The sequence below is a fragment of the Phocoena sinus genome, chromosome 4 (assembly GCF_008692025.1).
Source record: "Phocoena sinus isolate mPhoSin1 chromosome 4, mPhoSin1.pri, whole genome shotgun sequence".
In the NCBI taxonomy this organism is placed as follows: Eukaryota; Metazoa; Chordata; class Mammalia; order Artiodactyla; family Phocoenidae; genus Phocoena; species Phocoena sinus.
This window is the reverse complement of record NC_045766.1, coordinates 11,990,651-12,003,304: the sequence shown is the minus strand read 5'-3', so window position 1 is coordinate 12,003,304 and position 12,654 is coordinate 11,990,651. Positions and strand designations below refer to the sequence as shown.

At 40.0% G+C, this 12,654-nt stretch overlaps 1 protein-coding gene across 1 annotated transcript in view; it reads right to left on the bottom strand.

Moving 5' to 3' along the window:
- Window positions 1–12,654, bottom strand: part of NEK11 (NIMA related kinase 11) — a 121,381-nt gene that overhangs the window by 53,456 nt on the left and 55,271 nt on the right. The window contains 1 exon segment of the mRNA XM_032630706.1: window positions 4,030–4,162. Coding sequence (XP_032486597.1) covers window positions 4,030–4,162 — 133 coding nt within the window.

Below are 12,654 nucleotides of genomic sequence, written 5' to 3'. Positions count from 1 at the left end.
GCCATATAGTACCCACTCTTTTGTGTCTGTTTTCTCTCATCCAACATCACATCTCTGAGATTCATCAGATTGTGCATATCAATCATGTGGGTTGTTTTTTTTTCGGCACGCGGGCCTCTCACTGCTGTGGCCTCTCCTGTTGCAGAGCACAGGCTCCAGACGCGCAGGCTCAGCGGCCATGGCTCACGGGCCCAGCTGCTCCATGGCATGTGGGATCTTCCCTGACCGGCGCACGAACCTGTGTCCCCTGCATCGGCAGGCGGACTCTCAACCACTGCGCCACCAGGGAAGCCCAATCATGCGTTAATTTTTATTGCAGAGTACCCCATTGTAAGACTATACCATAATTTATTTAACAATTGTACTGTAAATAGACACTTTTCTGTGTTTTGGCTATTACAAATAAGGCTTCTATGGTCATTTTTGTACATGTCTTTTGTTGGATACAGGTACTCATATTTCACCTCACAAATAGAATTACTGGGTCATAAGGTATTTAAATGTTTGTATTTGGAGGTATCAATACTACCAAACATTTTTCCCAAGTGGTTATACTAATTCACACCCTAACAGCAATGTAAGAGAATTCCAATAGCTCCACCTCCTTGCCAATACTGCTTATTGTCAGAGATTTTTAACCCTTTCTGGTGGCTAGGTCCTCATTCCATATTGAATTACACAACCACAAACGATAACACTTACACAGGGCTTGACAGTTTGCAAACTTTCTAAGTGTGTAATATCTTAAAGCATATTCCCCACAGCTCTATAAAGTAAGCAAGGAGAGTCCCATTATGATCCCTATTTTATAGATGAGGAAACAAAGGCTCAGAAAGTTTAAGCAGATCGCCCAAGGCCATAAGTCACACGCAGTAGAGACCATGAACTCTGTATGTCCATCATGCTATACGGTTTACAGTTATTGGGGGACATGTTTTATCTCTGCTAGCTTACTAACAGCTCTTCGAGGTTAGGCTTTATTTTAACTTAACGCTATTTAATAAATGAATGAATGAACTTAAATATAAAATTGAAATTTCTCCATCTATAGAGAAAAACTTTACAATAATTGATTACAGTAACATAATGAGAGACTTCCCTGGTGGCGCAGGGGTGAAGAACCTGCCTGCCAATGCAGGGGACACAGGTTCAAGCCCTGGTCCAGGAAGATCCCACATGCCACGGAGCAACTAAGCCTGTGTACCACAACTACTGAACCTGTGCTCTAGAGCCCGTGAGCCACAACTACTGAGCCCACGTGCCACAACTACTGAAGCACGCCTGCCACAACTACTGAAGCCTGTGTGCCTAGAGCCTGTGCTCCACAATGAGAAGCCACTGCAATGAGAAGCCCCCACACCGCAACGAAGAGGAGCCCCCACTCGCCACAAACTAGAGAAAGACCGCTTGGGAAGACCCAACGCAGCCAAAATAAATAAATACATTTATTTAAAAAATAATAACAGGGTCTTCCCTGGTTGTGCAGTGGTTGGGAGTCCGCCTGCCGATGCAGGGGACGTGGGTTCATGCCCTGGTCCGGGGGGATCCTGCATGCTGCGGAGCAGCTGGGCCCATGGGCTATGGCCGCTGAGCCTGCGCGTCTGGAGCCTGTGCTCTGCGGCGGGAGGGGCCGCATTGGTGGGAGGCCTGCGTGCCGAAAAAAATAATAAAAAATAATTTAAAAAAATAATAATAACATAATGAAAGAAGCATCATCATTTGTTACCTGAATCACAAAGGGTGGTATTTCAGATCCACAGATCCACAAATACCGAAACATTTAGCCCTATTTAATGACTTTCTTAGAATGCTGAAGGATTCAAAACAAATTTAAATCCTCTCTTTGAAGGATTTTTTAAACACTTTTTTCTTTTATTTTAAATTCGCCCAATTACTTTACACACAGCACAGTGGAGCTCAGCTCTTTCCCCTCCTGTCAGTGGTTACTGAGGAAACTCTGTTTTCAGTGCTTTAACTATTGTCCGGCTGTGTTTATCCTTGGCACCACGCAAGAACAAAATCCTTCTAAAGGGCCTTAACTTTTATTACATTACCTAAATTCTACCTAAAAATTGTCTTTATTATATTATATTACATATTTATAGGTACTTGCATAAAACTAGGAATAATTCTCCTTATGCTTAGAGTTTTATATAACTATAGAACTCTAACATGTATACAAATTAAAAACACAAAGCCAATAAAATTCAAATTAGTGAAGTTAATTTAGTATCAAGTGGTGATGTTTTGGTGCTTACATTGTGCATATGGTGCTGGTGCTGGAGTATCGATTCTTTTCAGTTTGTCAAGCCCTGACTCTTGCGTCCTGGAGATGGCCTATCTCTCCTCTTCTCTATTTAACTACAGCAGCTCTCCGGAATACAGCACCTGCTGATTGCTGCGGGGCCCACACACATCATTTAAGCATTAGCAGTCTCTGTCCTACTACTCACTGCTGTTCAGTTAAGGAATAACACTTGGTGCCAAAAACTAATCCAGATCACAAATGACAAACACCTAAAATTGCCTGGCAGTGTCTCATACAAGACTCTTTCTGATCATGCTGATATTAATGTATGTAAACTACCATAGAAATGAAGACACAAAATGTTAAATCCTCTTAAAGAACTGCTATACCTTATCCCTTTTACCTTAAAACACTGAAAAATTAGAGACAATTCAAAAAGCTTTCCACTGAAGAAAAGGATGGGTTAAATGCGACTGTGTTTGGTCTTTGGAGGATGCCAACAACACAGGCCCACAAAGAGAAGAGGTACTTGCTCCATCCATAAGGAGCAACAGAGCCAAACATTAAGCTACTCAGACTATTCCTGACAGAGTCATCATCTTTAGAATGCAAAGGAAAAGCATTCATCGGCAATAAAACAATCAAAGAAAAATAACTTCTAATTGAACAACATCAGTTAAACTGACTAACTCATATGTAATGCATTTATATTTCCCTTCAGTGCAATGTACAAATATTTGCCTAGCATTTTCTCTCCTTCTACACAGGGCATGACGAGTCAAAAGTGGCTTAATTAAACAACTCGCACCCTCACTCAAACTCGATATCTGGCTGGATTTTCTGGGCCAAGGCAATCAAAGTTTAAGGAATGAATGGAATATTTGACTCCTTGTCAAAAAGACCTGCATTCCCTTCTCATTCTCCAAACCTGACTTTATAGCCTCTCTTTTTAATCCTAGATTTTATCAAAATTCTGTTGGATCATACAAGTTGTAGTGTCATAATGTTTCTAGAAGTTGCACAGAACGTATTTTGACATCAGATTATTATAGCATCCTATGAAGTAGACATTGAAAAGTTCTTCAGATGAAAGATGAGCTGTAAATGTGTGTATTTTTCCAAACCCAGATTTCCTTTTCTACCCAAGAGGACTCTCACACAAAAAAGAAAAAAAAGTTTAATAAAAAAACAAGATCTCTTTTCAATATCCCATTTACATTCTCAGAATATGATAAAAGAACTTCAGTGGCAAAAAGATAATTATCTACACGTTGTCATCCCCTTCCTGAATAGCTTGAGATAAGAAGTGACAGGAAGGAAGCCAAGAAAGCAGGAAGGAGGGAGAAAAAGAAGGAAGGAAGGTAAAAAGGAAAGGGGGAAGGAGGTAGAGAGGGAGGGAGGAAGGAAGGTTGGAAGGAAGGAAGGTTGGAAGGAAGGAAGGAAGGCCAGAAGGGAGGGAGGAAGGAAGGAAGAGGGAGGGAAGAAAGAAATGAAAAGAAAAAGAAAAAGAAGAAAAGCTTGTCTTAAAGAAATATCAATGAAGCTGACAGCTTGAACCCAATGTTTTCTACTTCAGGAAGGTCATACATAAGTACAGTCACCCCTATGAAAATGGCCTTTGTGACATAATTGTCTGCCTCAATAATACTGAAATCTGGAGAAATTTGTCTGTACATTCAAATAACATTTCTTTCAGGAATTTGTCTCCAAACCTCGATGCTGCTTTTCATTTCCTACGGTCATTTTAAAACTATATTAGTTAAAGAAATACAAATTCCTACCTGCATTTGTATCAGCTTCGGTATTGTTTTCCTTGTGAGTGAGCAGAATTACGTTCCCTGTGAGTCGTCTTGCCATAGACGGGCACACTCCCTGGGTGACATTCATTGTTAGTCTGACTATCACCTCCTTATGCTCCCCCCTCAAGTAGTGAGTAGAGGTTGCTTATCTGTTTCCTGCATTGATGTTAAGTGTGTGCACATTTCCTGTGACTAAAGAAATATATACTTAGACTATTGGGGGAAAAAAAGGAACAGGGACTTCAATACTAGGCCTCAAAGTGAAATGTCAAAAGAGGGTACACAAACATCCCCTTCTCAGGTAGAACCATAAGAAGAAGAAATGTACTAATTCTTAGTGTTAAGCAAGGGACACGTTCTATTGACAAGAGGACAGAACGCCAAAAGATCAAATTAATTGGAGAGCTGGGTCTTATCCCCCTGCAGTTTTCATTCCGCAAGAAAAACTATTTGTTTTGTATTTACTTTGTTCTTTAATAAACACTCTGTAGATTTTTGTAGGATTTAATTAAGTTAGTCAAGTCACTCACAAATTAAGACACAACAAATTTCATATAAAAGCAACAATTTTTTTGTGAAGCAGTCTGATTTTAATTCAGCAATATGAAAAGCATTTATTTCTTTTGCCAACCCATCATAAAAGTAAAAAACGTTTTGGATGAAATGTCACACCTTGGTTTAAGAAGTTCTTATTACAATATCTGTAGGCTCATTCTGTTTCCTTGACTTTGAGAAATATTTAATGATGACATTTATTGCTAAGGCAACTCTAATGAAAATGGTATTGACTTTAATTTGAACCAATATTAATATTGCCCTAAATCTATACTGCTGACAGAAAATACTTTCCTTTACTAATATCACCCCTCAAAAGTTTCAATAAAAGCCTTGATGTTAACTTCTAAGGTTTCAAAAATCTGTAACCCAAAATGTGCCATTTGATGGATTAATGGTCTTGCCTCCTGCCATCCAAGTTAGCCAACATCAGATTGACTTTGAAACACCAAGACCTTGAAGAAATGAAGAGCAACTCAAATACAGTGTCTGAACTCCATCTTTAATTGACATTAAAATGTTTTAAAACCTAAAAGTATTTGATTTTAAAAATTAATCCGTGTTTTTAAAGTCATCAATAGAAGCACTTACATCCAGTTTAAAAGACACAGGAGAGGTGGAGGGGAAGATGGCGGAAGAGTAAGACGCGGAGATTACCTTCCTCCCCACAGATACACCAGGAACACGTCTACACGTGGAACAACTCCTACAGAACATCTACTGAACGCTGGCAGAAGACCTCATACCTCCCAAAAGGCAAGAAACTCCCCACGTACCTGGGTAGGGCAAAAGAAAAAAGAATAAACAGAGACAAAAGGATAGGGATGGGACCTGCACCCATGGCAGGGAGCTGTGAAGGAGGAAAGGTTTCCACACACTAGGAAGACCCTTTGCGGGTGGAGACTGCGGGTGGTGGAGAGGGGCAGCTTCGGAGCCGCGGAGAAGAGTGCAACCACAGGGGTGCGGAGGGCAAAGCAGAGAGATTTCCGCAAAGAGGATCGGTGCTGACCGGCACTCACCAGCCCGAGAGGCTTGTCTGCTCACCCGCCGGGTCGGGGGGCGCTGGGAGCTGAGGCTCGGGCTTCGGTCAGAGCGCAGGGAGAGGACTGGCAGCGTGAACACAGCCTGAAGGGGTTAGTGCACCACGGCTAGCTGGGAGGGAGTCCAGGGGAAAGTCTGGACCTGCTGAAGAGGCAAGAGACTTTTTCTTCCCTCTTTGTTTCCTGGTGCGCGAGGAGAGGGGATTAAGAGCGCTGCTTAAAGGAGCTCCAGATATGGGCGCAAGCCGCGGCTAACAGTGTGGACCCCAGAGACAGGCTTGAGACGCTAAGGCTGCTGCTGCCGCCACCAAGAAGCCTGTGTGCGAGCACAGGTCACTATCCACAGCCCCCTTCTGGGGAGCCGGTGCAGCCCGCCACTGCCAGGGTCCCGGGATCCAGGTACAACTTCCCCGAGAGAACGCACGGCGTGCCTCAGGCTGGTGCAATGTCACGCCGGCCTCTGCCGTCACAGGCACGCCCGACACTCCGTACCCCTCCTCCCCCACGGCCTGAGTGAGCCAGAGCCCCCGAATCAGCGGCTCCATTAACCCCGTCCTGTCTGAGTGAAGAACAGACGCCCTCTGGCGACCTACACACAGAGGCGGGGCCAAATCCAAAGCTGAGCCCCTGGGAGCTGTGAGAACAAGGAAGAGAAAGGGAAATCTCTCCCAGCAGCCTCAGAAGCAGTGGATTAAAGCTCCACAATCAACTTGATGTACCCTGCATCTGTGGAATACATGAATAGACAACGAATCATCCTAAATTGAGGAGGTGAACTTTGAGAGCAAGATTTATGATTTTTTCACCTTTCCTCTTTTTATGAGTGTGTATGTGTATGCTTCTGTGTGAGATTTTGTCTGCATAGCTTTGCTTCCATCATTTGTCCTAGGGTTCTGTCAGGTTTTTTGTTTTTTTAATTTTTTTCTTAATAATTATTTTTTAAATAACTTTATTTTATTTTACTTTTCTTTCTTTCTTTCATTCTTTCTTTCTTTCCTTCCTTCCCTCCTTTAGACAATGAATCATCCCAAATTGACGAGGTGGACTTTGAGAGCAAGATTTATGATTTTTTCCCCTTTTCCACTTTTTGTGAGTGTGCATGTGTATGCTTCTGTGTGAGATTCTGTCTGTATAGCTTTGCTTCCTCCATTTGTGCTAGGGTTCTATCCATCCGTTTTTTGCTTGTTTTTTGTTTAATTTTTTTCTTAATAATTACTTTTTATTTTAATAACCTTATTTTATTTACTTTATCTTCTTTCTTTCTTTCTTTTTATCCTTCCTTCCTCCTCCCTCCCTCCCTGCTTCCTTTCTTTCTTTCTTTCCTTCTACTTCTACTAATTCTTTCTTTCTGCTTTTTCTCCCTTTTATTCTGAGCTGTGTGGATGAAACGTTCCTGGTGCTGCAGCCAGGAGTCAGTGCTGTGCTGCTGAGGTGGGAGAGCCAACTTCAGGACACTGATCCACAAGAGACCTCCTAGTTCCACATAATATCAAATGGCGAAAATCTGCCAGAGATCTCCATCTCAACACCAGCACCCAGATTCACTCAATGACCAGCAAGCTACAGTGCTGGACACCCTATGCCAAACAACTAGCAAGACAGGAACACAATCCAACCCATTAGCAGAGAGGCTGCCTAAAATCATAAAAAGGCCACAGACACCCCAAAACACACCACCAGACGTGGACTTGCCCACCAGAAAGACAAGATCCACCCTCATCCACCAGAACACAGGCACTAGTCACCTCCACCAGGAAGCCTACACAACCCACTGAACCAACTTTAGCCACTGGGGACAGACACCAAAAACAACGGGAACTATGAACCTGCAGCCTGCAAAAAGGAACCCCAAACACAGGAAGATAAGCAAAATGAGAAGACAGAAAAACACATAGCAGATGAAGGAGCAAAATAAAAACCCACCAGACCTAACAAATGAAGAGGAAATAGGCAGTCTACCTGAAAAAAAAATTCAGAATAATGGTAGTAAAGATGATCCAAAATCTTGGAAATAGAATAGACAAAATGCAAGAAATATTTAACAGGGACCTAGAAGAACGAAAGATGAAACAAACACGATGAACAACACAATAAATGAAATTAAAAATACTCTAGCTGGGATCATTAGCAGAAAAACTGAGGCAGAAGAACGGATAAGTGACCTGGAAGATAAAATAGTGGAAATAACTACTGCAGAGCAGAATAAGGAAAAAATAATGAAAAGAAATGAGGGCAGTCTCAGAGACCCCTGGGACAACATTAAATGCACCAACATTCGAATTACAGGTGTTCCAGAAAAAGAAGAGAAAAAGAAAGGGACTGAGAAAATATTTGAAGAGATTATAGTTGAAAACTTCCCTAACATGGAAAAGGAAATAGTTAATCAAGTCCAGGAAGCACAAAGAGTCCCATACAAGATAAATCCAAGCAGAAATACACCGAGACACATATTAATCAAACTGTCAAATATTAAATACAAAGAAAACATATTAAAAGCAGCAAGGGAAAAATAACACACAAGGGAATCCCCATAAGGTTAACAGCTGATCTTTCAGCAGAAACTCTGTGAGCCAGAAGGGACTGGCAATACATATTTAAAGTGATGATGGAGAAAAACCTGCAATCAAGATTACTCTACCCAGCAAAGATCTCATTCAGATTTGACGGAGAAATTAAAACCTTTACAGACAAGCAAAAGTTGAGAAGGTTCAGCACCACCAAGCCAGCTTTACAACAAATGCTAAAGGAACTTCTCTAGGCAAGAAACACAAGGAAAGGAAAAGATCTACAATAACGTACCCAAAAAAATTAAGAAAATGGGAATAGGAACAAACATATCGATAATTACCTTAAATGTAAATGGACTAAATGCTCCCACCAAAAGACACAGATTGGCTGAATGGGTACAAAAACAAGACCCTTATATATGCTGTCTACAAGAGACCCACTTCAGAACTAGAGACACATACAGGCTGAAAGTAAGGGGATGGAAAAAGATATTCCATGCAAATGGAAACCAAAAGAAAGCTGGAGTAGCAATTCTCATATCAGACAAAATAGACTTTAAAATAAGGACTATTAAAAGGGACAAAGAAGGACACTACATAATGATCAAGGGATCGATCCAAGAAGAAGATATAACAATTGTAAATATTTATGCACCCAACATAGGAGCACCTCAATATATAAGGCAAATACTAAAAGCCATAAAAGGGGAAATTGACAGTAACACATTCATAGTAGGGAAATTTAACACCCCACTTTCACCCATGGACAGATCATCCAAAATGAAAATCAATAAGGAAACACAAGCTTTAAATGATACATTAAACAAGATGGACTTAATTGATATTTATAGGACATTCCATTCCAAAACAACAGAACACACATTTTTCTCAAGTGCTCATGGAGCATTCTCCAGGATAGATCATATCTTGGGTCACAAATCAAGCCTTGGTAAATTTAAGAAAATTGAAATTGTATCAAGTATGTTTTCTGACCACAATGCTATGAGACTAGATATCACTTACAGGAAAAAATACAAACACATGGAAGCTAAACAATACACTACTTAATAACGAAGTGATCACTGAAGAAATTAAAGAGGAAATAAAAAAATACCTAGGAACAAATGACGATGGAGACACGATGACCCAAAACCTATGGGATGCAGCAAAAGCAGTTCTAAGAGGGAAGTTTATAGCAATACAATCCTACCTCAAGAAACAGGAAACATCTCGAATAAACAACCTAACCTTGCACCTAAAGCAATTAGAGAAAGAAGAAAAAAAAAACCCCAAAGTTAGCAGAAGGAAAGAAATCATAAACATCAGATCAGAAATAAATGAAAAAGAAATGAAGGAAACAATAGCAAAGATCAATAAAACTAAAAGCTGGTTCTTTGAGAAGATAAACAAAATTGATAAACCATTAGTCAGACTCATCAAGAAGAAAAGGGAGAAGACTCAAATCAATAGAATTAGAAATGAAAAAGGAGAAGTAACAACTGACACTGCAGAAATACAAAAGATCATGAGAGATTACTACAAGCAACTCTATGCCAATAAAATGGACAACCTGGAAGAAATGGACAAATTCTTAGAAATGCACAACCTGCCAAGACTGAATCAGGAAGAAATAGAAAACATGAACAGGCCAATCACAAGCACTGAAATTGAAACTGTGATTTTAAATCTTCCAACAAACAAAAGCCCACGACCAGATGGCTTCACAGGCAAATTCTATCAAACGTTTAGAGAAGAGCTAACACCTATCCTTCTCAAACTCTTCCAACATACAGCAGAGGGAGGAACACTCCCAAACTCATTCTACGAGGCCACCATCACCTTGATACCAAAACCAGACAATATGTCACAAAGAAAGAAAACTACAGGCCAATATCACTGATGAACATAGATGCAAAAATCCTCAACAAAATACTAGCAAACAGAATCCAACAGCACATTAAAAGGATCATACACCATGATCAAGTGGGGTTTATCTCAGGAATGCAAGGATTCTTCAATATATGCAAATAAATCAATGTGATACACCATGTTAACAAATTGAAGGAGAAAAACCATGTGATCATCTCAATAGATGCAGAGAAAGCTTTCGAAAAAAGTCAACACCAATTTATGATAAAAATCCTGCAGAAAGTAGGCATAGAGGGAACTTTCCTCAACATAATAAAGGCCATATATAACAAACCCACAGCCAACAACATCCTCAATGGTGAAAAACTGAAATCATTTCCACTAAGATCAGGAACAAGACAAGGTTGCCCACTCTCACCACTCTTATTCAACATAGTTCTGGAAGTTTTAGCCTCAGCAATCAGAGAAGAAAAGGAAATAAAAGGAATCCAAATCGGAAAAGAAGAAGTAAAGCTGTCACTGTTTGCAGATGACATGATACTATACATAGAGAATCCTAAAGATGCTACCAGTAAACTACTAGAGCTAATCAATGAATTTGGTAAAGTAGCAGGATACAAAATTAATGCACAGAAATCTCTGGCATTCCTATATACTAATGATGAAAAATCTGAAATTGAAATCAAGAAAACACTCCCATTTACCATTGCAATAAAAAGAATAAAATATCTAGGAAAAAACCTACCTAAGGAGACAAAAGACCTGTATGCAGAAAATTATAAGACAATGATGAAAGAAATTAAAGATGACACAAATAGATGGAGAGATACACCATGTTCTTGGATTGGAAGAATCAACATTGTGAAAATGACTCTACTACCCAAAGCCATCTACAGATTCAAAGCAATCCCTATGAAACTACCACTGGCATTTTTCACAGAACTAGAACAAAAATTTCACAGTTTGTATGGGAACACAAAAGACCCCGAATAGCCAAAGCAATCTTGAGAACAAAAAACGGAGCTGGAGGAATCAGGCTCCCTGACTTCAGACTATACTACAAAGCTACAATAATCAAGACAGTATGGTACTGGCACAAGAACAGAAAGAGTGATCATGGAACAGGATAGAAATCCCAGAGATAAACCCACACACATATGGTCACCTTATCTTTGATAAAGGAGGCAGGAATGTACAGTGGAGAAAAGATGGCCTCTTTAATAAGTGGTGCTGGGAAAACTGGACAGGTACATGTAAAAGTATGAGGTTAGATCACTCCCTAATACCATACACAAAAATAAGCTCAAAATGGATTAAAGACCTAAATGTAAGGCCAGAAACTATCAAACTCTTAGAGGAAAACATAGGCAGAACACTCTATGACATAAATCACAGCAAGATCCTTTTTGACCCAACTCCTAGAAAAATGGAAATAAAAATAAACAAATGGGACTTAATGAAACTTCAAAGCTTTTACACAGCAAAGGAAACCATAAACAAGACCAAAAGACAACCCTCAGAATGGGAGAACATATTTGCAAATGAAGCAACTGACAAAGGATTAATCTCCAAAATTTATAAGCAGCTCATGCAGCTCAATAACAAAAAAACAAACAACCCAATCCAAAAATGGGCAGAAGACCTAAATAGACATTTCTCCAAAGAAGATATACAGATTGCCAACAAACACATGAAAGAATGCTCAACATCACTAATCATTAGAGAAAAGCAAATCAAAACTACCATGAGATATCATCTCACACCGGTCAGAATGACCATCATCAAAAAATCTAGAAACAGTAAATGCTGGAGAGGGTGTGGAGAAAAGGGAACACTCTTGCACTGCTGGTGGGAATATGAATTGGTTCATCCACTATGGAGAACAGTATGGAGGTTCCTTAAAAAACTACAAATAAAACTACCATATGATCCAGCAATCCCACTACTGGGCATATACCCTGAGAAAAACATAATTCAAAAAGAGTCATGTACCAAAATATTCATTGCAGCTCTATTTACAATAGCCAGGACATGGAAGCAACCTAAGTGTCCATCATCGGATGAATGGATAAAGAAGATGTGGCACATATATAAAATGGAATATTACTCAGCCATAAAAAGAAACGAAATTGAGCTATTTGTAATGAGGTGGATAGACCTAGAGTCTGTTATACAGAGTGAAGTAAGTCAGAAAGAGATAGACTAATGCCGTATGCTAACACATATATATGGAATTTAAGAAAAAAAATGTCTTGAAAAACCTAGGCATAAGACAGGAATAAAGACACAGACCTACTAGAGAATGGACTTGAGGATATGGGGATGGGGAAGGGTAACTGTGACAAAGCGAGAGAGTGGCATTTACATATATACACTACCAAACGTAAGGTAGATCGCTAGTAGGAAGCAGCCGCATAGCACAGGGAGATCAGCTCGTTGCTTTGTGACCGCCTGGAGGGGCGGGTTAGGGAGCGTGGGATGGAGGGAGACGCAAGAGGGAAGAGATATGGGAACATATGTATATGTATAACTGATTCACTTTGTTATAAAGCAGAAACTAACACACCATTGTAAAGGAATTATACTCCAATAAAGAAAAAAAAAAAAGGAAGTTAGGAGACTAACAAAGCATCCCT